This window comes from Schistocerca gregaria, chromosome X (assembly GCF_023897955.1).
Source record: "Schistocerca gregaria isolate iqSchGreg1 chromosome X, iqSchGreg1.2, whole genome shotgun sequence".
NCBI lineage: Eukaryota > Metazoa > Arthropoda > Insecta > Orthoptera > Acrididae > Schistocerca > Schistocerca gregaria.
Window position 1 is genome coordinate 792,282,520 of NC_064931.1, and position 27,869 is coordinate 792,310,388.

The 27,869-nt window shown below is 38.3% G+C and overlaps 1 protein-coding gene and 3 non-coding genes across 4 annotated transcripts in view; all 4 read left to right on the top strand.

Moving 5' to 3' along the window:
* The window catches only part of LOC126298324 (uncharacterized), an 897,680-nt gene extending 891,396 nt beyond the window's left edge, over positions 1-6,284 (top strand). Inside the window, exon 16 of the mRNA XM_049989621.1 lies at positions 1,389-6,284. Coding sequence (XP_049845578.1) covers positions 1,389-1,940 — 552 coding nt within the window. The 3' untranslated portion in view covers positions 1,941-6,284. The remainder of the gene's footprint in view (positions 1-1,388) is intronic.
* A 5,917-nt stretch (positions 6,285-12,201) lies between these two features.
* Positions 12,202-12,276, top strand: Trnas-cga (transfer RNA serine (anticodon CGA)). Its single transcript has one exon. It is a non-coding gene; the product is annotated as a tRNA-Ser (tRNA).
* A 14,667-nt stretch (positions 12,277-26,943) lies between these two features.
* Trnas-uga (transfer RNA serine (anticodon UGA)) lies at positions 26,944-27,018 on the top strand. The gene has a single exon. It is a non-coding gene; the product is annotated as a tRNA-Ser (tRNA).
* Positions 27,019-27,243: 225 nt separating this feature from the next.
* Trnas-uga (transfer RNA serine (anticodon UGA)) lies at positions 27,244-27,318 on the top strand. Its single transcript has one exon. It is a non-coding gene; the product is annotated as a tRNA-Ser (tRNA).
* The last annotated feature ends 551 nt before the right edge of the window (positions 27,319-27,869 follow it).

The following is a 27,869-nucleotide window of genomic DNA, read 5'->3' on the forward strand; positions in this document are numbered from 1 at the left end:
ATATTCCCTTATGAAATTTGTTAATAATAATCCAACCCAATTCAAAAGTAATAGCAGTGTGCATACCTATAACACCAGGAGAAAGGATGATCTTCACTATGCAGGGTTAAATCTGTCTTTGGCACAGAAAGGGGTAAATTATGGTGCCACAAAAGTCTTTGGGCACCTACCAAACAGCATCAAAAGCCTGACAGATAGCCAACTAACATTTAAAAATAAATTAAAAGAATTTCTAGATGACAACTCCTTCTACTCATTGGCTGAATTTTTAGATATAAACTAAGTAAAAAAAAAACTTAATCATTAGTGTCATGCAATATTTTGTGTAATGTAATTTCTTGTACAGACATCTTTTATTAACCTGACACATTCCACATCATTACGAAGTGTCGTATTCATGATCTATGGAACAAGTATTAATCTAATCTAATCTAATCACCTTGCTAGGTATAGTCTATCAGTTCCTACAAGAATCAGGCTATTTTTATATTTTCATGGAATTCATTTTGTCCTCAGCAGATCCGAGATCTACAGTTAAGTGACAAACATTATGTAAATTGGCGACTTCAGATGGTCACTAATAAATCAAGTTAGATAACAGTAGCCCTTCAAAATAAAAACTATCTCGTTACATTCCTATTTTCTTTTGTTTATAATTTATGAGATAAAATATTTGTACATTTCTTAATGAAACTTTTAAGATCACACTAATGGCACAAAAGACTATCTATCATTAGTCTGAAGCATACAACATACACCATACAGAAAAAGAGATAATACCTAGAGTTAGTCTCATATGTTTGGAAGAGAGTACTTCGTCTTAAAGTAAATGCTTCATGAAGATTTAGATCTACAATTAAGTACAATATCACAGTCCTATATGATAAACATCAATAAACAGGCTATATATGAAGAAGATATGACCAAACTCAACTATGAAATATGGTACAGATATGAAATCTCTATTTTTTAAATTACTGTACATATTAGAGCAACTGTGTTCTGCATTTTATTAGAAGCATTTAAATCAGAGAAAAAAGCATTTAGATTGTAGCATATGCATTCTCTTACATTTTGCAAATTTTATTGTTCATCAGTTGCTTTCATAAGAACATGGCACATATAGCTGGTCCTAATTTATTCTCTTCACTTTTTCTTTATCACTGTGTTTTTGGTTGCTGTGAAAATAATATGAAAATTAATTAGACACACATGTAATAAAAGAAATATTTTTACTGAAACATTTAAGAACATATACCAGTACTTTAATACTGCCATTAACTGAAGACATCTGAGTTTTTCTACCACCTCACAGTAAAAACATACATTCCCTAACATGATAAAAGACAACTGCATTATTTAACTTTAAAATAACCTTCCTTTTTCAGGAGGAGGAAGGTGACAATTTACTTTCATACAGCAATCAGCCAGAGCTTCAATCACAGCATGAGCTGCATGTGTTCCCACTCAAAGGAGAGTACTACACACAAGTACCCCCATCAGTGTGCAAGGATCAGCAAGTTAAGGATGAAGTGACAACATTTTGTTCAACAGATGTAGACAAACTCATGGACAACAAGACTGCATCTACAGGCAACATCAGTACTAAAGATCAAAAAACAGACACAAATAATGCCACTAATACTATTAGACTTTCAGACAGTATGTCAAAGTTAATAGGCCCCTTGCATCATCAGGAGTATAGCAAAGTTGGAAGTCTTGGTCATGTCATGAATGTCAGATCCAAAGAGGATGTAATGTTGAAGGAATTTTCTAAGAAATCCGAGTCACCAGTCAAAGTGCATCAAATATGTAGTGTCAACAGTAAGGAAAGCACACTGAAAAAGCTTTCTTCTGCACATGCAGATATACTAGACAATATTCAGTTTGCAGATGAAGATGAAGAAGATGAAAGTAAATGTGATTCCCTGATTATATGATAAGTGTATTGTTCATGGAGATGTTACCAAAGTGTCCTATTTTAGGTAAAGTGACCCAGTAAGTAGAGTTGCTTGTTTTACAAATATTTTTCTTGGAAACAGATGAACCACAATATACATCTTGTTGTTATATATGATATCTCAAGGACAAAACCAGTGTCAATAAATCAGACAAATGTAAATGTTTCATTGGTAAGCACCATATTGCAGTTAATTTCCGGTAATGAGAAACTGCTGGAGAAAATAAAATCTGAAGTATAATTTCCTTTGCATTTGCCCCTAATTCTATTTCTCAATTGCAAGCCACATTCAATGAGGTTTTTATTTCTTTATTTCTTTTTTTTACTAACTGACTGATGGAAATGTTCAAATATTGGGCACTGTTCTAATTAATAATATTCTACCTCACAGCTATAGATAAACACATGTTGAGTTTCATATAAATGTTGCTGAAAGTTAAAATATATAGGTGTTGCAGCATTTTGGCAATAGTGACCAGATCCATCTACTGTTTTTTTTTTCCATCCTACACCACCATGTATAAAACTTTTCCATTTCCTTTATTTCCGCCATTTCATGACAAATTCTCTATTGCTCACTGAAAAATGAATGCAGCCTTTGGTAAAACTAGCTGAATGTTACGATCAGGGGAGATCCTGCATGAGCTAATACAGATTCAACACTAAAGTGATGTGTATCCATGGTCTAAGTTACCTGTATGCCTTAGAGACCAGTTATTATAGGTCTTATAAGACAATAACTGTGTTGCCTGATATGAAACAGACATCATTAGGCTCATGCTGTTGTTGGTGTTGAAAGGCATACACAATTATGCTACTATAAGATTGTCACACTTCAGCAGTCATAAAGTAGAGAGACTGTTAGCTTTGAATTTACATTTGCAGTTTTGGATTTATTAATCTGTTGGAAAAGAAAAAAAAACACACACTATCATTAGTCCAATTATTTGCATTTACTCAATGGAGACTTATTACTTGTCCAAAATCAACTATGACAGCAGGGAAGGTAATTTATAAATGTAATAAGAAATCACTGCAAAGAGAAATATATTAACATCAATATAGTGTTGTATGGTTATATGTCTTGTTACAGAATTAGAAATAGCCAAACATATGATGAACAGAAACTGATACTATGAACTTTTTCCATGTATGTTGAGGCTAATGGTTTCTCAATGAAGACCATGATGTGTTTTATATTAATCATCTTGTAAAATGCCTGAATGCTTGAATCGTGTTTATTCCTGGATTTTCTCTTTTTTGTATTCAACAGTTTGTTTTTTAAATGTTTATTGTTACTGTTTTTGTAACTGTATTAGGTATGCTTAGAAATAAGTAGGGTGAGAAGCACAAAGATTAAGGAATAATAGAGATGAACGTTGCTTGCAGAAAGATGTAGATAAATCTTCTCTTTCTTGTTGAGGCATCAGTTTTTTCTGGAATTAACAGTGTCACAAACAAATATTTCTGCAGCTATCAGAATCTAATTTTCATACTGTAATAATGAAACCATCAGTTTCACAAAAACAGATAATTACTGGTACAGCAGTCATAATTCATGCGACACTCACAATTCTACTATTAATTTTGGAGATATCTCAAGTTTTCATTATCATGCTGTGCTCGTGAGTTAGATATTTGTGAATGTTATATTTTCAGCATAAAACAACAGTGACTGAAAACCAGGAGCTATATCTTATGGTAGCTAATTCCAGTTTTTGTAAATCATCGTACCTCAGGGAATGCTGATTAACTGCCATACTGTGGTTTTCATATGACTCTGGCACACAAAAATTTTGTCTTAAAGTTTTACTTTTACACTCTTCTTGTGAAGGCTGATGGTGAGTAGTTGCATAATAAGTCAGTTACATGACTGTTTATGTGTAACCGGTCTGAATGGTCTCCTCTGCCTCCAGTAGTCCTCATTAAGGTTATTCATTTAACAGTATATCGTTATAATCCCATGCAATGGCAAAGAACTGATGTACAGTGCTGAAGTATTAAAATAATTGTACCAGTAAGAACTTCTTGCTTTTAAGTATAAATGTATTCTCATTCAAATAATCTGTGTATAAAGAAAAAGCATTCCTTATAGTTTCATGTCTTGTGGGAGAATATGGATTGAAATAAGGAGTCAATTATTTTTAACATAAAGCAAGCTCATTACATTTGTAGCACTGTGTGCTGAATTATGATCCCAAAAGAAAAGAGAATTTACTGCTCAATGACTAAAAGTACTCTTTCAAGTTTGCAGAAGGAACAAAGTATTTTCTCATCAAGAAAAACTTCGGCTGAAAGAGTACACATTTTTATGTACTCCATCAACATTATACATAAATGACCCATGGAATCTATGCAGTTCTGTTGCTGATTTCTTACAAAAAATATTTGTAAGAAGCATTAAACACTAGCCAGGCATATATCATGAATAAAATTAGTCAACATAGTAATATATTTATGTTGCTTCAGTGTCTATTTAAAATATGAAATGCACAGTAATCCAAAATTCATTATTTTTCAGCTACATGCAGTTAGTGAATGACATACCATTCAGTAGCCTAGGCCTGTTGGTAATAGTTAAAGGGTACCTGTATGAGATATGAATTTGCATTTGCAGTAAATATAATTCAAAGAGACAATAGTAGCAGCATAAAAATTACAGATAAATTGTTGTTCCTAAATGTATCAAAATGTATCATGCAAAAAAATTATTTAGTGAACTGTTTTACAGCCAGTGGTTGCTTAAAAGATGCAGAGGCAATTACATTTTGATTGTGGCTATTGTGTGGAAAATTTAAAAATACTGATCGGTTGTTTGTTAAATATTGGATGAAATAGATATATTTTTAAGAGACATATGATGTGGCCTTTTGTACAGACATAGTCTGGTTTCAGAGTAGATAGTATTCTCATACAATGCCTCTGATATTACCATGTGTGGAAATTTAAAGCTTTCTAAATATTTCAGCTCAAGCAAAATAAAATTTTATTGAGTATTGTAAGCTCACACTTACATATCATGTGCAACTATAAAACAAAATTGAAATAGTGTTTACCAAGGATTATGCTGATGGTATCTCACTCTTGTTGTGACTCTGAAGTATATTGTGTATGGATTTCAGTTTCCTCGTATCATATTTGTATAATAATGGATGGATGATCCTCATTATTTAGTGCCACAGTGCTATGGGAGTTATATTCTCCTCTGACATTTTAAACAGCAGCACTCATGGTTTTTATGTGATAACTATTTAAATTTATTAAACTGTTTTCTGTTTTGCATCTCACTAGGACACAGGTATACTGAAGGTATCAATGAATGAAATTGTGAATGACACCTTCTGAACAGCACAGTCTCATGAGCAAATGTTTTAATGGGTGGAAGCAATATTTATTTCATTTTATGGTATCATTGTATTACATTCTCTCCAGAAAATTTCTCATTCTCTTTCTGGTATCCTTTATTCAGCAACAGTTTTGAAAATTTCTAAGACAGTTCAAATGTATCTGTGAATTAACCAAACATCAGTTGTGCATAATTAATTAAGGATGATAAGATAAATGACAATGTACTGGAAACATGAGATATTATGTACTGAAAGTTCTTTAAGTAAAATACCTGAATTAAATGTCCAACATCAACCTCTCAAATTCCAGCAATATTAAAGAAATGTAAATTTGTTCTCTTCTGGAAATATATACTTTCTCTCAAAACTTAAGCAGAATAAAAGATTGTTATGCAAGCTCACTAAGTAACTGAATAACAATCTTTCAGGTTCAACTTGTGTTTGAAAAACGTTTATAATGATCATTGTAGTTTACAAAAATGGCTAATCTTAGCAAAACCTGAAACTGTTGTAGTCATATCAACATTTCCTGGAAGTATACAAATTATTTTTATGTAAAATGTTAATAGTATTTATGTTTGTTACCAAATGTATGCATGTTGACAAGACAATTTATGTATCTTTTATGTACATAAAAATCACCTAATTTTACAATAGTATTTCAGGTTTACAGTTAATTTTTCATGTTGTTGAAATTCCTTGTGGAATGGAAAATTATAACCAAAGTTAACTGAGCAATGTCTGGGCACAGTGCAATTGATCAGTGACTGTGGTATTATTAAAGAAGTCTGCATTTAGATTAGTTACATCCAGTGTCACATTTTTTATTGCTGTGATTTGCACTCTATGTTCTGTTAATAGACATTATCATAAAGGTGTAATGTTTCTTAATTGTGAACAATGATTTCATAATTTATAATTCAGCTGATTTGTGAAATACCAAAGACCAACATAAGTAATATTATTGCTTAAAAAGACAGTGTTTTATTTTTTCATATAAGACACACCTACCATTAAAATTTTCTTTGATAGTTATGTGTGGTGTATACATCCCTACGAGCACTAATAAGTATCATAACTGAGATAATGCTCAGCAAGAAGAGCTCAAACTTCTGACTACTGTCTCAATTGCTATATCATAACAGAAAAATGTTGTACTATATTTCAATTTTTATAATAAAACTCCATAATCTTTCTAACAGATGACACAATGAACAATGCATGGTGAACAGAAACAGGGCTTAGCATAGCTTCTTAATAAATCCATCCTCTTTAAAAACCATATTATACAGAGTGTAAATTGTGTTCCATTATACATCTATTAACAGGTTATCTAGGACAACAATTTCAGTATTTTTTATCATACAGCCTAGGTACAATGCAGTCCTACTACTGAACACAGAGATGACTAAGTAGGTGTTAGGGGTCATTTTCCAACATACTGTTCCATGCTACTTTCATCTGTTGTTACAACTGGCTTGGATGTTAACAGAAACACAGTTTCTCTCTGGGCGACAGGTCTAGCAATTATAATGGCTATGGGAGTTGGCGAACTTCTTTAACAGCATGTTGGGTAATTTGAGAACTGGGTACATGGATATTGTCATGCTGGAAGACTGCAAGGCTATAGAGAGGACAACACAGTAGGATGAATAAATTTCTGGATGTACGCTATACTGTTTAATACCCCTCAGCAAACACTATAAGTGTATGAGCATCATTGGTTATGATACTGGCACTTGATCACATGCACATATTGTGGTTACAATTTGGTAGTTCCTGCACTCCGATCAGTGCTGCTCTCACAAATAAACACTATGGAAGCCAAAATATGACATACTGTCATCATTAAACACAACTCTAAGCCATTTATTCATCATAATATATCTTTTGCTACACCATTATAGATGGTCTGCAAACTGATTGAGATACCAGAGGAAGGCCAACTCATGGCTGTTCCTCATAGTCCCATATTTGTCAAGCAGTAAGTAATAGTCCCAGCAGACTATCTTGGTGTAACATTGATACTAATTTGTATGGCAGTTGCTGTGCAATGAGCAGTGACTGCTTCTCTCATATAATCCAGGTTTAAATCCATATGCTACAATCATTGCGAAGAACAATGACTATGATATTTGTCCTTGGGCTACTGGCACCAATATGTACAACACGTTTGGGCAATTCTTTTGACTGATATGCAAAACTGTCTGTTGAGGTACAACATGGGTCCTAATTTGTACTGCAGTTCCTATTAGAATGGCAATGACTGATCTTATCCTGTAGTCCCGGTGTGAACTGATGCATCATTGTCATAATGAATGAGCATGACAGACATGTAAAACAACACATTCAATATGGAGGGTAAATCTTCTAGATCTAAATCTAGATCTACATCTACAGGTATACTCTGCAAGCCACTGTATGGTGCATGGCAGACGATACCTTGTACCACTATTGGTCATTTCATTTGCTGTTCCAGTCTCAGAAAGAGCTAGGAAAAAGCCACTATCTATATGCCCCTGTACGAGTACTAATTTCACTTATTCATCTTCATGGTCTTCAATCAAAATCACTCTGCAGTCAACTTCAAATGTTTGTTCTCCAAATATCACAGCATCATCAGCAACAGCAACACAATGCTGCTCACCCTGTCCATCAGATCATTTATATGAATACAGAATCTGGGCAGTCTTGTCACACTGCTCTGGGGCACTCCTGATACCTTTGTCTCTGATGAACACTTGCTGTTGAGGACAATGTACTGGGTTCTATTACCTTTGAGCCACTCACGTATCAGGGACCTTATTTCATATTCTCGTACCTTCACTAACAGCCTGCAGTGGGGCACCATGTCAAATACTTTCTGAAAATCTAGGAATGTGGAAACTGTCTGTTGCCCTTCACTGACATATTGTAGGTTATTATGTGAGAAAATGGCAAGCTGAGTTTTGAATGAACAGTGCTTTCCAAATCAGTGCTGATCTGTGGTCAGAAGCTCTTCCCTCTCAAGGAAATTTATTGTATTCAGATTCAGAAAATGTTCATCAGTTCTGCAACAAACTGATGTTAAGGATATTGGTATGTAATTTTGCATGACTATTTTTTTTTACCCTTCTTAAATACAGGAGTCCGCTGTACTTTTCTCCTATCACTTGGGGATTTGCACTAGGTAAGAGATTCGAGACAAATTTGAGCTAAGTAAGGAATCAATGTTATACTGCACTCTCTGTAAAACAGAAATGGGTTCCATGCAGTCCTGGTGACTTAATTGCTCTCAACTCTTTCACTTGCTTCCAAATATGGATAGTACAGTCTAGCTGAAGTTTGGTTCATTGCACAGATTGTGTCAACTGGCACTGTCTTGGCTTCTGTGTGCTGTGTACATATGCAGCAGAATGCTCAAAATCATAGACATCTTTAAGAAATAAAAAACTGTTATTGTGGCATCATCATTTTCATGCTCTGTAAATGGTTCATATTCTTTCCACAGCAAATTTCTTCAAATCATTACCTTTACTAGTCCTTTTCAGTGTCCCAAGTACATGCATCATTTTCACATAAATTTGATATTGTAAGATCTTTTGTGGAAAACACATGGTTTAAGAAACAGAGATAATAATAACTGGCCAAATAGTTGAGGTGCTGAGTTGTTGACAGGCACATAAACAATGCAGCAAGTCAAAGAAATGTAGCCATATAAGCAGTATTTTTGTTTGAATTAATCATTCAGCACTTTAACTATTCAGTTTGTTTACTTCTTAAATCATTTTTACATAGCCTAATTGCTTTAGAGCTGTTGACTTTTCAATGTCATGACTGTATAATAAAATAAACTCAAAAATGATCAAAACTGGCTTGGGAGGCATTTTAGCATTCGTTCCATATGTTAACTGTTGTGTAAGTGTCTCAATTTGTTTTTATCCTCAGGTCCTCAGAATGTCCATCACCACAGAGTATCTCTTTCTGTTTCCTGAGTTCCTTGAAATTTTCAGAAATATGTTCTTTAGAGGCTAGCACCCCCCCCCCCCCCCTCCCCCCAGAATGTGATAAGTTTTTAGTGGTTCTGGTGTTAGCAATGCTCATAGCAGTCATTCACAAAGCTTTAGTATTATTAGTTTAGATGATTAAAGTACACTGTTGAAACAATGTTGGGGAACAATCTGTATGAATTCCTATATCTGTTTCAAAGTTGGTAAACAGGGAGGATGTATTGCTATTTGATAATTTTCAAAAACAGAAATTCATATGAAATGTACCACATGTTGAGCAAGATGAGCAAAGTATGCTACAATATCATTGTTAGAAATAAGTTTCATCACCCAGAGAGAGCAAGTAAGTAAAGAATATGATATGTTATGAAAGGTATCTTATTTAGTTTCCTCTATCAAGTACATCCTCATCCAAGTTAATAAACATGTTGACCATCCTCTTCTGGCACAAAACCATAACTTTCATTTCACATAAATTGCTCGTAAGTCCAAATTCTTTACTAAGTATGTCAATTTGGTGTGGAAAGAGTTGAAGATTTTAGTTGTTATCAGTCTGCATCACTATGTCATACAAATAATGACTGCTGTTTAAATATTTGTCTTTGGGGTATACTGTACAGCTTTGTTTAGCCGAACCAACTGTCATGCAGGTGTTGCAGTATCAGTCAAATCTAGTCTGTCTAAGTCCCACGTACAGTTTGTAAGTCATAATCATGGATACATAATAGGCCAAGATATAAAACATGTATTTTGCATGGAATACTGCATGTTCCTTGTGAATTGCAAATGTGAATTCCTATGTTACCGCAACATGTTGTCAGTGAACAGTATCATTGGTGGCTTGAGGCCCTATCTGGGATTTTTGGCCATCTGCTGCAAGTCTTTTTATTTGACACTACTTTCATGATTTGGGCATTGATAATAATGAAATGATGATGAGAACAACACACATACACTCAATCCTGCAGGGAGTAAATCCCCAACCAGTGGCACTGCAGTTGAGAGTTGCAGACATTCACCACAAGACCACAAGCTGCTTACATCAGTGAACAGTATTCATATGTAACAGATGGGCAATGTAGTTGTAAATTCCTCTGAAGAAATGCCAGAAGTATACAGTATGCACAACTTACTGTCTCCTGTACCATAACAGTTGCTCTGAGTTCTTGACATTTGAGGACAAATAGATGATGGAAGATACAACTGATCCACATGTCCACAGAAATGAAGAAGTTTTATCATTTCATTCATTATGTAACTGCCTTTTCTTGGAAGATTAAGATAATCTTTTATCTCACCAGTCCATTTCTTCTCAATACCACTTAAGATAATCATGATAATTTCCAGTTTTAAAATTAAACATGCTAGACAAATGCAAGAGCATAAATACACTTCCTACAGTTTACTGTTACCATTTTGTGTAGCTTTGTTTCTTTACAATAGATGATTCTAGGTATTGCTTTGTAAAGTTTACATCTTATATTGCAGATGACTTATTATCCCTGCATCTTCAAATTTTCTGAAAAGTACAGTCAGCTTTTCACAGCTTCTTTAAATGCATCTTCTTCTTCATGTGACATACTCATACAGCAGATTGCCAACCATCTAATCAAGGAGACAATATTTGCAATGATTGGCAACTGTCAACAACTCTGTGATTATCAATCTCTTCTCTTCCTGGATTTACTTTTTCCCCCAACTTTCTTTTAATGATGAGATGTGTAAGGTTACACTTCTCACTACAGAATACATGGCCCAAATGATAAATTTTTGAGTTTTTATGGCTTGCAAGAGCTTCAAGAATGCTTTCACTCTGATCTGTATGGTTGCCAGACCTCAAACACATCAAATGAATCGAAGACATAATTAGAATTCATGTGATTTTTGCCGCCATGATGAAGTTCTTCACCACTGATTCCTGGGTCCAGCCGAGAGATTTTTAAGATTCAATGGTACATGCATGTTTCAAACAACTGCAACCTATTCATGGATGGGATGAATGTTCAGTCTTCATCAGTACTGATACTACATAATGCTTCATGATTCTTTACCATATGTTGAATTGGATTTTGTTTTGTTTTGTTTAACCTTGATGTAAGGTTTCATAATTAAGTTACTCTGCCAAGTACATTCCCATCCTAATTGATGGTTATGTTGTCTATCTTCTCCTGGCACAAAACTATGATTTTTGTTTTAAGCGAACTGTTTTAGGGTTAAAATTCTATACTGCTTATGTTAATTTGTCTAGAAAGCATCGAAAATTCTCTGTTGTTTGTTAATACCACTACGTTACATGAAAAATGGATGAATCTGGACCATTTACCTCTGATCTTTCTTCTTTTATCAACATTATCCAAGGAATTTATGAAACTGCCTTACAACATATGTTGAATGTTGAATATAATATACATATCTCACATCTTCCTATATTCTTATGTTGTCTATAATGTGTAGGAGGTTTGATTCTAGCATAGCTTTTCTATCATATTGATGTCTTTTCATCAGCAACTATGGAATAAAGACGACCAGCAAGGCTGTGCTATTTGATAATGTCAACTGCTAATACCTTCCACACAAAGGAAGGAAAAAGTGTACTTGCAAGACAGTACTTTTAGGGCAAGGTCCTAGATAGAAAATAAAGAAAGTGCCTAAATCTGAAATATATTTCTTTTGTGCTGGATTATTTTCTCCATTGGCAGCCATGTAAAACTCTCACAGTCAGATCTGGTACCAGTACGGAATATAATTTATTAAGCTGATAACTTTTTCCAGAATGAGATTTTCACTCTGCACCGGAGTGTGCGCTGATATGAAACTTCCTGGCAGATTAAAACTGTGTGCCTGACCGAGACTCGAACTCGGGATACTGGCAGAAGTAAAGCTGTGAGTACCGGGCGTGAGTCATGCTTCGGTAGCTCAGTTGGTAGAGCACTTGTCCGCGAAAGGCAAAGGTCCCGAGTTCGAGTCTCGGTCGGGGACACAGTTTTAATCTGCCAGGAAGTTTGATAACTTTTTACTCACTGCAGCATTTATTTAGCATTAAATGTTTTAGGCAGAACTATGAAGGTGAGTTTCAATGCTTATCAAGGTATATCTGGCTGAATGAAATAATTGAGTAGTATCAATCACTGAATGGTTGAACAAGTTTAGGTGTAAGTAGCACTTGTGTCTGCAAGTTCGATAAACTCTTGACTTGTTTCATTTGGTACAGTTGTTCCAGCAGGATTTGCCTACCTTTTTGCTTTTTTCAGTACCTCCTTCTCTACATTTATGTCCCCTAGTTCCTCTTCAGCATCAGGTTCATCAATGGTTAGTGAAGACATCTGTGATATAATTATTCAATCATTTCCCTTGCTCTTTTTATATACACAGTTAATTCGTCAATACTTCCAAATAATTTTGCTTGAGCTTGTTTCTGAATAGTATATATTACTTTCTCTATAATCTTATGGGAACTGAAGTTATCAGGTGGTACAATATGAAGTTTTTCTATTCCTCTACATTTTTTATTTAACCCCATATCATTTGTTTCTGGTATTGTTCACCTGAAGAGTCTTTGTATTCTATCATAAACTAATTTATTACCTCTTCAAAATCTTCATCCTTTCTTTTAGTATGAGGTAGCATAACTTGCCCATTCTTTTTCTCTTCTTACAAGTTTTGAATACTAGTATATCTAGTGCTCTTACTATAGCTGACTCTTTAAGAGATTTCTAGGTTTCTTCTGTAAGTGGAACAGGAAAAGTGTTTATACCTGCCATTAATATTAACTGAGAAGCTGTGTTCAAATTAATATTTCTTAGTTTCTTATCTTTATTCACTTAATCTGCTTCCTGATTGATGCAATGATATCTGTACAAGATTGTTGCCATGCCTGCATACTCCTCCACACTCTTTTAAAAGCTCATTTTGGTGATAAGGAGTAAATCTGTCTCTGGCTTATCGATTGCCTTCTGTCCAGTGGGATTTCCAAGTTCCTAAGAGGCAACGTGATACCTGGAACTAAGTGTTAGTGACAAGTAGCTCATATTATTCATACAACTATACTTACCTCTCGGTTTTATCATTTCTCTGGCCACATTCATATGGGTCCACAGTTTATCAACTATGGCTTTGTCATTTCCCATTGAGCTCACAAGCAACAGAATTCATATTGTGATTTTTCAGTTTCCACATCATCTGAAGATTTATTAGAGTTTGGTGCTTACAATCCTTTATTTTTATTTTTATTTACTTATTTATTTATTTTTGAGGATGTAGTCAAGAACTAAGTGCTGTTCAAAAAGTAGAGACATACTTAATTAAATGAAGTAAGACAGTGCTGTCAAAGCTTTTGTGGTACTAGTAATTGTAGTTTTAGAGGAGTAGTATATTTCAGTGGTACATTTTCACTTTTTCATTACAGAAGCACCTATTACCTGCAGTGAACCTCACTCATTTCTATAATTTTAAGACCCATATTTTCCATTTCTTGGACTACAACTCTCAACCATTCTGCTGAAAATTGTATATGCACTTTCCATGTCACTATCTTCACTGGACTATTTCTGACTTTAGATTATACAGTTTGCACATGACCATGATCCTACCTTTTTTTTGGCTGGTATTGCGTTTCATATCTTCACTCTAAGGCACTGGCTACTTAAATCGCATGGCAGATTAATGCATATTCATAGTCCTAATCTGTTTTGAGCTTCTACTGTGGCTACAGAAATATATATGCAAACACCCAAAATTAATTAACTGATTCTGAAATCCATCTGCTCCCGTGTTTGTAGAAACACTGTGATCAACAAACAATGGAATTTAATGTTTTGTGTGCAGTGCGTAGTGTTGTCAGTCAAAAATCATGATCATACAGCTGCCACTAGTTGCCAGTTCAGTGTCACTATGTAGCTGTTCTTGTCGCATAATTATATGATGCAAAATAAGTCAGGACAGGAAAATGAACACAAAGTTGTCTTTGATGTATCTTGGCCATTAGGGTGCCTAGAGAGAAATTAAATCCTCAAACACAATGCACAACAACACGTTTGGGCAATTGTCCCTTGCATAATACTAACATCACAGAGACTGCACATGATATATTCCTTTGCAGAATTTGGACTAAACCAGCAGTGGCTCATAGATATACATTCTGGGTGTCCACAAATTTTTAAATTCAGATAAATTTGAGAGTGTGAAATTAATAACATCTTCCGTGTAACAGTTATGCTTATCAACCTATTAATACAACTTCAACCACTTTCAATAATAATAATAATAATAATAACAATATGCATAACTTGTCTTAAAAAAGGAAAAATTGTCTTTGTGGACTTCTGCTGCTTTGTACACAATTAGGTACAGTTTAAGGCAAGAATGAAATAATGTGTAAGCAATTGCTACTCTCCATTTCACATTTTTTAGTAAGTGGGAGTTTTTGTGCTATTTTATTTTTTCAGAAAGATTTACAGGATCCGTAAGTCATGTATTATTTAACGAATTAACTTCTGGGTGAAATCAGGCAATCTTACATTGCACCCACACAACTTATGCTTATTATACACTTCTTTGTTAAATGCTCACTTTTAGTCACACTTATTTCATTTAGTCACTTTCTCAGACAACGGATCTGGTCTGGGAGGCTCTACTTCCTTTGTGTCTAACTTTTGCTGGTAATTTTCTTCTCTATTAGCACATAACACAGGTTCATTTGGGTTCATGCTGACACTGCACAAGAAAGCTGATTCCTGCAGAGTAAACAACCAATTCGAAACACAAACTGCCATTGTGGAAATTATTAAATTCAAGTAGTATTATCTATCAAGTTAGTTGACTAGAATACAAATGAGGTGCTGAGAGTCATAAGGGCCAAAGGCACAGTATCTTTGACTCCCAATATTTAAGTGAATATCAAAGAAACCAGTGAGACAGCTTTTCATGAATGTGCAGATGTACCTGCAATGTGGGCCTACAGTACAGATAAATCTGACCAACCAGAAGATCGAGGGATGTCAGAAGCATGAATAAATAAATCTCACAATCGACAATGATGTGCTTTTTGGTTCTCAGTGCCTCAAATGGATTACTGTATGATAAAATCTAAAACTTAATGTACTATAATATCTCCTTCAGAATCCCACAAAATAGGTTTTTTCTCTCAGTATAGCTCTATAACATATACTGATGTCTGATCTAAGTTTACTCCTTAGTGAGTGAATTGGCATGTCTGTGGAGTGTGCTACCACCTAGAGGGATTTATGCCAAGTAAATGTGGATAAAAGTCTGCTGCTGTGTGCTACTACCTGGTGGCACTGATGTAAACTTGTAGTTGACTGGTAAGTCCATGCCATGAACTGTGCACATTGTGTATCAAGTCCATATGTATTTGGCACATGAGGCAATTATGTTATGCCAGTTGCACATGTGCAGAAGCTCCTTAAATTGGGCACGAGGGAAGGTGTGCTCATGACCCTAATGCCAAGTTTCACTGAGTCTAGCACAATATGTGCACACCTTGGAGGACCTAGCACTTATGTCTATAAATGAACTTTATACTGTTTTACATTAGTACTTATGCTCTTAATTGGAAGGAGCTTGTAATTTCTGTTTATTTATTCTTTGAACATATTTTGCTGGAAAAGTAGTAAAACTGTCACAGAAAAAAACTGCTGCATCATCATACCTTATTTTCACAAGCTCTTTGAAATATTCATCATCTTAATACCCTGATTTCTACTGATTGGGCACCACAGCTTCAATAAATTCCAAGAACGTTTTCACCAGTGTGTTCCATTAAAATAAATACATTATTTAACACTACTAGCCAGATCTGGGCTTTAGACCATTTTCAAGTGCACAAAGGCATATGGAAACATTCTCCTGGTAAGTGTATATGAAAAATCACTTGCCAGGAACATGTGCCATTGTTCATAAATTACATTCATTGTCATTCTGTACAATGAGTCACCTTCTTTTCAAAATCGCACACTACAGCAACTAACACAAACCTAATATAAGCACTGCCTCAGTCAAGAATGTGGAATAACATGGTCTCCTCATTCACCTGATCCTCGTACCTCAGATTTCTGGCTATGAGGGACATGTCAGTAATGTGAGCAAAATTCCATTAGATTTCCAAGTCATTAAAAGTTAAAATATTTAAATTAGTCTCGAACATATTGATATAATTTATTTTGGCCACATGATGACAACAGAATGAATACATTATTCATATTCTCTTAAAGTAAAGTGTGAGCATACAATATTGAATTTTTATTCAAGAGACTATTGCTATTAGTTTAACATACTACTAATAAACACCACCAAGCTCTAATGTACCAAGAAGACAGATAATAGTCAGAATTTTATTATACTTGATCCAGTCACATTATCGTGACCATGGCCTCTGTTCAATATCAGTGTCCAATAACCATCACAGATTGCAGGTGACAGCAGGGTATGTCAACCATGTTGGTCAGTGGGAAGGGGGGAGGAGGAGGGGGAGAGCCATGGGGAACAGTATAGTCATTGTCATAATGTGGAAATAGGGTGATTTACCTTATGTCCCAAAGAGCAAGATCATTGGCTTTCAGGCCAAAGATTGAAGCATTTCCAAAATGGCTAAATTTGTAAACTGTTCACATATCACCATGGTTAAAGTTTACTGTGCATGACAAAGTGGCACTATCCAAAACTGGCAGCAAGATAACTGTTGTGCATCATGGGGTGTAGATGACAGATGTCAACAATAGCTGTGGGGATGTCTACAGGCGAATAGATGTGCAACTGTTGAGTAACTGAATACCCAGATCGGCCAAGGGGCTACCAGCACTGTCTTGTCAATGACCATTTCTGAATGTGGGCCTTTGTGGGAAGCATCTGGTTCATGAGCCCATGCTGATTGCAATTCATTGGTGATGAAGGCTGGAAATTGTATTCCAGTACCACAATTTTACATCCACTGAATGGTGACAAGCAACCTTTTTAAATGAATCACATTTTATACCCCAATGGATAAATGGCTGATGGTGTGTAGAGTGTGAAATTTCTGATAACAAATGCCCTGCAACTAGGGGGAGTGTTATGGTCTGGGAGCGCTTTGTGGCATTCCCTGAATGATCTCATTGTTTTGGAAGGCACAATGGATCCACACATGTGTACATCATTCCTTAGGTACCATGACCACCACTACATGCAGATTGTTTTTTCTCGGCACAATGGAATTTTCCAGCAGGACACTGCAATGCATCACTTTGCTTGCAGTGTATGTGCATTGTTCAAAGAGATCAAGATGAGTTTACACTACTCCCTGGATTCAAACCAATGAACCTTCATCAGGCTGTTTGCACTATGAATCCTCGACCAAGAAACCTAGTGCATCTGGCCATGGCAACAGGGTCAGCATGGCTCCACATCCCCATCAGTACCTTTCAGAAGCTCACTGACTCTCTTCCTGTACATTTTGCGCTGCAAAACTTGATAATTCAGGCTTTTGACAGATGATCACAATAATGTGACTGGACAGAGTACATATTGCTTCCCGTTTCAGGAGTGTTGATTGATGAGAAAATGACATGAAGTTCAATGGATCATGGTTGAATATTGAAACTGGTGATACGTGTCAATTCAACCTCCCCTAATTAAAATATGGACAACTGACCATTATCATGTATATCTCTATAGCTGCACCAAGAAAATTTGAGGTATTACATATACAGTGACAGTTAAAGTACCATCTCGGAATAACAAAAAATGGAGTTTTCATTCAGTTTCTTTCTGAATACTGAATGAATCTCTAAATGTCTTCTAGTAAATGAAATAATAACTGGTGTGACAAGAGATATTGCACTGTACTCCTTTTCCGCAGCTCGTGGTCTAGTGGCTAGCGTTGCTGCCTTTGGATCATAGGGTCCCAGGTTCGATTCTCAGCCAGGTTGGGAATTTTCTCTGGTGTGGGGACTGAGTGTTTGTGCTGTCCTTATCATTTCATCATCATCATTCATGACAGTGGCTAGATTGAACTGTGTATAAAACTGGACTGTGAAAAGATTGGTACTTTGAACACGCGCTGATGACCACACAGTTGGATGCCCCACAAACCAAACATAGGCATCATTATGATCACTGTACTCTTCATTTGGGATCAGATTCCACATTATCAGTAATAGAACATCTGTTGAGAGGCTGGTATTTTTACTTCTGTTCTACAATTTTGTTTCATCCAATGACATCACATTACTACACATCTCATTACAAAACCTCAACAGAAGTACATGTGGTAAATGTTTCTTAGAAACTGTATTTGATTGCAATATTTATCTGAATAAAATATTTAAGACTAACTTGCTTTTTGTAAATTTTTGTATATTATACCATAAGTTGCTCCACTTTTCTCAAAATGTGAGACAAGTAAAGGTTTGGCTATATTTTCATACACATACCCCACAACTTATTTGTGTACTTGTAGACATCAAAGGCATAATAGTGACAAATAATTCTGCTGTTACTTTAATTGAATAATACTCAAAATTGACAATTTAATAGTCATTTTACATGCATTGCTAGGCATGGTGGTCTAATAGTAAAACGATTGCCTGGAAACTGGAAGATCACGGGACTGAATTCTGGTCAGACTATGAAATATTCCAGCTGGTCTTTAACCTGCCCTTCACCTGTGCAAAATTCATCAAACAGTCTCTCTTCTTATGAAGAAAAGTGTACCTATAGCAACAAATGCAGCCAATAGTAAGTGAAAACATGATGAAATTTCACATGTAAAAAAAATTGTTATGTTTTTGAACTTCTGCTGCTATGAGTGTGAATCCTGAATCCTTCTTGGTCATGCTGACAAAGTTTTAAGAATTTACTTCTAAAAGTAAATACAGTGGAAATTAAAATGTCCTGTGGTGCCTCTCCTGCTCCAAGTCGGCCGAATTGACATCCTACCCCCCTTAAACTGTAGGTCCCCCTCCCTTAAGTAGAATTACTGGCATATGTTAGATGCTGCATGGATGACTAATATGCACCTAATTGGAAAACTTGACCCAGTCCATTAAGCTTCAAGGAATTACTATTATTATTGTACCAAATGAATTCTACATTTCCAACTACAAAGTAATAAGAATTAACTTTTTTCATGTCACTTCTTCATGGATTCCAATTACCACAAGGAATAAGTGTGTTATACATTTTCCCTATTCCTGCAGGACATATGAAGAAAACCTTAGGGGAAAATACACTTCATCATAGTTAAATTATCATTACATCTGGGAGTGAAAAAGAGAAACTAAAGACCAAGTTCTAGTTAGAGCACTGAGTTTCAGGAATTAATGGAGATGTTAAATGGTCTAGAAGTAGTTGTCATTAAGGGAATCGCATCATCTTTATTCAATTAAAAATGTACTTACAAAACAGCAGTCAAATGGACGACAATGATAGACAATGTCTTTGGGAGTATCGTTTGCTGTGGTATCATACCTACAGTCCCTAATTATGAGATTATCATCCAGCGTTATGGTTGAGACTGTTATAATTCTTGTGTATGGGTCTAAATTTGCAAGTGGAGGAAAATAAATTGAGCCAAGGAGGCTGTACCTGAATTCCAAACTCAATCAAATGGCAATGGTGTTTCTCACATAGACCTGTAAGAACAAGGGAAATTAAATGGGTTTGATCACTTTGGATGTGTGGTTTCTGCTTATTGCTGATACTTGGCTGGAGTGTAAGTCTCTTTTCTTCCAGTTGCGTACATTGTGTTTTCTTCCCAAGAATCATCAGGTATTTTCTCTGGTGTTTTGCCAGATATCTGCAATTTCTTCTTTTTCAATGAGTGGCCGGAGTTGGTCCTAACAAATACTGCTCATCACATCTTTCAAGTGACACCCATCACTGATGGTAAGTGTCACTTTATTTCCTGATACAAAATAAGTGATTTTTAAAGCAGAATTTTATGTATCCATTCAATACAGTGATCCAAAGTCAGACTAGTCTGACATTTGTTTTATTTATATGTGTAACAGGGACAGTGAAACATGAAGAATAGCCATTACTCCAACATCGAGAGCACCAACTGGCCTGCACCGACTACTACTGTCATGTAGCAGCACTGCTCAGTTGCTGCTGGAGTACTAGTTAATGTTTGAGTTTTACTGTTTCTGTTAAAACCTATTGATAAAACATATAGTCTAATTTGGGATCCCTCTATTGAATGAGCATGTCAAATTCCCCCATAAAAATCCATTTGTAAATATGGTTTTCAGGTGAGACTTTGGAAATCATTGTAAAATTTCGACAATATTTCATTGACGCAAATGACTGACATCTTCAGGTGCAGCAAGCACTTTGCTAAGGCTGTGACCAAAGCCTCCTGTTGATGGCAGTCACACAGGATAACAACTCAGCACAGCATGGGATCCAGTGCTGGCCAAATTGAAATTGCAGTGACTACAAAGGTCATACAAGGGATGAAGCAATGATGGTGACACAGATATTTGTTTGACAACAGTGAGGATGGGCACATGCCAGAGCAGACACGTTTTTTTACAGGCAGCTCTCAGAGGGCACTAGGGCAGCCAACAGCAGTGCACAGTATGATTGACAGGCAATGTGCATGTGTTCATTGTACAACATGTGGCATAGCTGTCTCTATGGCTACTGATCAGCATATCTGTACTACTGGTCACCGAATTTGGTATGGTCATGCTTGCGCAGTTTCTTCCCCGACTGTTACAAATAGAAGGCTTTGGTCACAACTTCAGCAATTGACCACTTTGTATTCTACCTCTCGAAAATCTTCTACATCCCAGATGACTCTGCCGGCCGCGGTGGTCTCGCGGTTCTAGGTGCGCAGTCTGGAACCGTGAGACTGCTACAGTCGCAGGTTCGAATCCTGCCTCGGGCGTGGATGTGTGTGATGTCCTTAGGTTAGTTAGGTTTAAGTAGTTCTAAGTTCTAGGGGACTGATGACCATAGCAGTTGAGTCCCATAGTGCTCAGAGCCGAACCATTTGAACCAGATGACTCATTTTGATCACTCCCTATTCCATCCTGTCCACAAACGTACTAATGCTGCGGCCCCACCCCTGGCTCCCAGCTTTCAGTACTTGGGCAACATACCATAAATAGCATTGAATACATCAATTACAACACATGACATAAAACAAGTGATCCATGCTCACTGCTGCATCACCTATCAACACCTTAAAGAATGCTCCATCAGCTTTTACGTAACACTTGCAATCCTTTATACCACAATCCTCTTCACTGGTTATTATCCTTAGCTGTGGAAAACTTTCAAAATCCATCTTTTCCTTAAACCACAGAAACTTCCTACACATTCCGCCTCCTACTGCCCTAACTGTCTCACCTCAGTGTTCAGCAAGATCTTCGAATCTATCGTCTTCTGTTGTATCCATCAATGCCTTCCCACTAACCAGTGTGACTTCCATCTTATCGTCTCTTCTGATGACCAGATCCTGCAACTCCCCATCTCCTTCAGTTCAGTGCTTATACATATGATGTTTTTGTCTCCATTGAGGAATATATCTGAATTATGTTAAAACTTGCCTAACCCTCTTTTCTCTGTAACCACCCATCCTGTCCCAGTATATTCATATATCAAGTTTCGACACTGACCTGGAGAATGCCTTCAACTATGTATGGCATTCCAGTCTCCTTTTCAAACTTGGTAAATTCCACCAGCCCACCTCCTTCAGTGTGACACCACATTCCTTGCTCTCTACCCTACACTTCACAAATCCCAACGATCTCTCCAAATCCATTTCAATCAGTTTACTTTCTGGTGTAACTAATGACCCTTTGCCTGGGGCACCATAACTACATCAGCGTCTGAGTTATCTTCGTACTGCAAGTGTTTGTGTAGCAACTTGTTATATGAATATAGTGGGACAGGATGGATGGTTACAGGAAAGAGAGAGTTAGGCGAGTTTTAACATGATTTAGATATATTCCTCAATAAAAATGAAACTTGATGCAGCCTTACCACTAGGGGAGTCACTAATACACACTGCTGGATTATCAGTATTAATAGCCCTGTTAAACACTGGAAAACAACAACTGGTGGTAGATTACAGACCTTTCTGGAGTAATTCACACACGTGTTGGCGAGGTCATTTAACTAATACATTCTGCCTATACAAAGAAAGAGCATGCTGTAAATCAGACAAATAAATGCCCATCACAGATTCTAACAGCTAATGAAATTACGAATGGAATGGATTCAATCACGGGTCGATTAAAAGTATAATACAGGGTGTTTCAAAAATGACCGGTGTATTTGAAACGGCAATACAAACTAAACGAGCAGCGATAGAAATACACCGTTTGTTGCAATATGCTTGGGACAACAGTACATTTTCAGGCAGACAAACTTTCGAAATTACAGTAGTTACAATTGTCAACAACAGATGGCGCTGCGGTCTGGGAAACTTTATAGTACGATATTTTCCACATATCCACCGTGTGTAGCAATAATATGGCGTAGTCTCTGAATGAAATTACCTGAAACCTTTGACAACATGTCTGGCGGAATGGCTTCACATGCAGATGAGATGTACTGCTTCAGCTGTTCAATTGTTTCTGGATTCTGGCGGTACACCTGGTCTTTCAAGTGTCCCCACAGAAAGAAGTCACAGGGTTCATGTCTGGCGAATAGGGAGGCCAATCCACGCCGCCTCCTGTATGTTTCGGATAGCCCAAAGCAATCACACGATCATCGAAATATTCATTCAGGAAATTAAAGGCGTCGGCCGTGCGATGTGGCCGGGCACCATCTTGCATAAACCACGAGGTGTTCGCAGTGTCGTCTAAGGCAGTTTGTACCGCCACAAATTCACGAAGAATGTCCAGATAGCGTGATGAAGTAATCGTTTCGGATCTGAAAAATGGGCCAATGATTCCTTTGGAAGAAATGGCGGCCCAGATCAGTACTTTTTGAGGATGCAGGGACGATGGGACTTCAACATGGGGCTTTTCGGTTCCCCATATGCGCCAGTTCTGTTTATTGACGAAGCCGTCCAGGTAAAAATAAGCTTCATCAGTAAACCAAATGCTGCCCACATGCATATCGCCGTCATCAATCCTGTGCACTATATCGTTAGCGAGTGTCTCTCGTGCAGCAATGGTAGCGGCGCTGAGGGGTTGCCGCGTTTGAATTTTGTATGGATAGAGGTGTAAACTCTGGCGCATGAGACGATACGTGGACATTGGCGTCATTTGGACCGCAGCTGCAACACGGCGAATGGAAACCCGAGGCCGCTGTTGGATCACCTGCTGCACTAGCTGCGCACTGCCCTCTGCGGTTGCTGTACGTGGTCGCCCTACCTTTCCAGCACGTTCATCCGTCACGTTCCCAGTCCGTTGAAATTTTTCAAACAGATCCTTTATTGTATCGCTTTACGGTCCTTTGGTTACATTAAACCTCCGTTGAAAACTTCGTCTTGTTGCAACAACACTGTGTTCTAGGCGGTGGAATTCCAACACCAGAAAAATCCTCTGTTCTAAGGAATAAACCATATTGTCCACAGCACACTTGCACGTTGTCAACAGCACACGCTTACAGCACAAAGATGAAGTACAGAATGGCGCACCCACAGACTGCGTTCTCTTCTATATCTTTTACATCACTTGCACCGCCATCTGTTGTTGAAAATTGTAACTACTATAATTTCGAAAGTTTGTCCGCCTGAAAATGTACTGTTGTCCCAAGCACATTGCAACAAACGGTGTATTTCTATCGCTGCTCGTTTAGTTTTTATTGCCGTTTCAAACATACCGGTCATTTTTGAAACACCCTATAAGTACATAAACTTAATGTCCACATCTGTAGCTAAGTGATCAGTGTGTCTGGCTTCTGTGTGTGGGACCTAGGTTCAGTTTGTGGTACTAATGGCTCTGAGCACTATGGGATTTGACATCTGAGGTCATCAGTCCCATAGAACTTAGAACTACTTAAACCTAACTAACCTAGCGACATCAAACACATCTATGCCTGAGGCAGGATTAGAACCTGCGACCATAGCGGTCTCGTGGTTCCAGACTGAAGCGCCTAGAACCGCTCGGCCACACTGTCTGGTAGTGGAATTTTTTCGTAGAGGGAGGACTGCAACAGGTTGCATCAGTCTCGTGAAGCTAACTGAAGAACTACTTGAAAGATAGGTAGCCGCTCCGTTGTCAAGGAGGACGACAGCTGTTAGAAGGGTGGTGCGCTCGCATCATACCTGTTCATGACGCATTTGGAAGAAGCTATTTCCAGAGGATGACATGGCGGCCGGTCGGTGATGAATGCCTTGTCAAAACCAGTCTGTGGAGCCTTGCTTTTTACATAAGCTTAATATGTGAGTCTCTGCCAATGAATTAATTATGTGTGAAATTCTGAAACTAACAATGTGTTGTGGTAGGATAGGGCTATCATGTCAGATAAATTATACACTACTGGCCATTAAAATTGCTATACCACGAAGATGACGTGCTACAGACGTGAAATTTAACCGACAGGAAGAAGATGCTGTCATATATAAATGATTAGCTTTTCAGAACATTCACACAAGGTTGGCGCCGGTGGCGACAACAACAACATGCTGACATGAGGGAAGTTTCCAACCGATTTCTCATACACAAACAGCATGTGACCGGCGTTGCCTGGTGAAACGTTGTTGTGATGCCTCGTGTAAGAAGGAGAAATGCGTACCATCACGTTTCCGAGTTTCATAAAGGTCGGATTGTAGCCTATCGCAATTGCGGTTTATCGTATCTCGACATTGCTGCATGCGTTGGTCGTGATCCAATGACTGTTAGCAGAAGATCGAATCGGTGGGTTCAGGAGGGTAATACGGATCGCCGTGCTGGATCTCAACGGCCTCGTATCAGTGGCGGTCGAGATTACAGGCATGGCTGTAACGGATCGTGCACCCACGTCTCGATCCCTGAATCAACAGATAGGGATGTTTGCAAGACAACAACCATATGCACGAACAGTTAGACGACGTTTGTAGCAGCATGGACTATTAGCTCGGAGACTACGGCTGCGGTTACCCTTGACGCTGCATCACAGACAGGAGCGCTTGTGATGGTGTACTCAACGACGAACCTGGGTGCACGAATGGCAAAACGTCATTTTTTCGGACGAATCGAGGTTCTGTTTACAGCATCATGATGGTCGCATCAGTGTTTGGCGACATCTCTGTGAACGCACATTGGAAGCGGGTATTCGTCATCTCCATAATAACGTATCACCCGGCGTGGTGGTATGGGGTGCCATTGTTTACACGTTTCTAGCACCTCTTATTCGCATTGACGGCCTTTTGAACAGTGGACGTTACATTTCAGGTGTGTTACGACTCGTGGCTCTACCCTTCATTCTATCCCTGCGAAATCCTACATTTCAGCAGGATGATGCACGACCGCATGTTGCAGGTCCTGTACGGGCCTTGGTGGATACATAAAATGTTCGACTGCTGCCCTGTCCAGCATATTCTCCAGATCTCTCACCAACTGAAAACGTCTGGTCAATGGTTGCCGAGCAACTGGATAGTCACAATACGCGTCACTACTCTTGATGAGCTGTGGTATCGTGTTGAAGCTGCATGGGCAGCTGTACCTGTACACGCCATCCAATCTCTGTTTGACCCTTATGCCCAGGCGTATCAAGGCCGTTATTACGACCAGAGATGGTTGTTCTGGGTACTGATTTCTCAGGATCTATGCACCCAAATTGCTTGAAAATGTAGTCACAGGTCAGTTCTAGTATAATATATTTGACCAATGAATATTCGTTTATCATCTACATTTCTTCTTGGTGCAGCAGTTTTAATGGCCGGTAGTGTATGAAATATAAAACATAGTTGTATGCAGCGCACACTCCGCTGCAGAGTGAAAATCTCATTCTGGAAACATCCCCCAGGCTGTGGCTAAACCATGTCTCCGCAATATCCTTTCTTTCAGGAGTGCTAGTTCTGCATTGTTCGCAGGAGACCTTCTGTAAAGTTTGGAAGGTAGGAGACGAGGTACTGGCAGAAGTAAAGCTGTGAGTACCGGGCGTGAGTCGTGCTTCGGTAGCTCAATTGGTAGAGCACTTGCCCGTGAAAGGCAAAGGTCCCGAGTTCGAGTCTCGGTCGGGCACACAGTTTTAATCTGCCAGGAAGTTTCATATCAGCGCACACTCCGCTGCAGAGCGAGAATCTCATTCTGGAAACATCCCCCAGGCTGTGGCTAAGCCATGTCTCCGCAATATCCTTTCTTTCAGGAGTGCTAGTTCTGCATGGTTCGCAGGAGACCTTCTGTAAAGTTTGGAAGGTAGGAGACGGATACTGGCAGAAGTAAAGCTGTGAGTACCGGGCGTGAGTCGTGCTTCGGTAGCTCAGTTGGTAGAGCACTTTCCCGCGAAAGGCAAAGGTCCCGAGTTCGAGTCTCGGTCGGGCACACAGTTTTAATCTGCCAGGAAGTTTCATATCAGCGCACACTCCGCTCCAGAGTGAAAATCTCATTCTGGAAACATCCCCCAGGCTGTGGCTAAGCCATGTCTCCGCAATATCCTTTCTTTCAGGAGTGCTAGTTCTGCATGGTTCGCAGGAGACCTTCTGTAAAGTTTGGAAGGTAGGAGACGAGGTACTGGCAGAAGTAAAGCTGTGAGTACCGGGCGTGAGTCGTGCTTCGGTAGCTCAGTTGGTAGAGCACTTGCCCGTGAAAGGCAAAGGTCCCGAGTTCGAGTCTCGGTCGGGCACACAGTTTTAATCTGCTAGGAAGTTTCATATCAGCGCACACTCCGCTGCAGAGCGAGAATCTCATTCTGGAAACATCCCCCAGGCTGTGGCTAAGCCATGTCTCCGCAATATCCTTTCTTTCAGGAGTGCTAGTTCTGCATGGTTCGCAGGAGACCTTCTGTAAAGTTTGGAAGGTAGGAGACGGATACTGGCAGAAGTAAAGCTGTGAGTACCGGGCGTGAGTCGTGCTTCGGTAGCTCAGTTGGTAGAGCACTTGCCCGTGAAAGGCAAAGGTCCCGAGTTCGAGTCTCGGTCGGGCACACAGTTTTAATCTGCCAGGAAGTTTCATATCAGCGCACACTCCGCTGCAGAGCGAGAATCTCATTCTGGAAACATCCCCCAGGCTGTGGCTAAGCCATGTCTCCGCAATATCCTTTCTTTCAGGAGTGCTAGTTCTGCATGGTTCGCAGGAGACCTTCTGTAAAGTTTGGAAGGTAGGAGACGAGGTATTGGCAGAAGTAAAGCTGTGAGTACCGGGCGTGAGTCGTGCTTCGGTAGCTCAGTTGGTAGAGCACTTTCCCGCGAAAGGCAAAGGTCCCGAGTTCGAGTCTGAAGTTGGGGCTCATTTAGGCGCTATCTGGCACGTTCTGAATCCTGCAGATTTCTTTCTCTTTGCTCTCTGCATGCTTCTGATCCTCCTGGGACAGTCCCAGAGGAAGATGGGGTAAGGTACCTTGAACCTTGTTGCCCTTATTGGACACATTCTGGAAGGTATAATCAAATTTCTGAAGCACAAGTTTCCACCTCAATAGCCTGACGTTCAGCTGTTCAGGACCGTTAGTGCCCTATGATCAGTCACTGCCATTATCTGT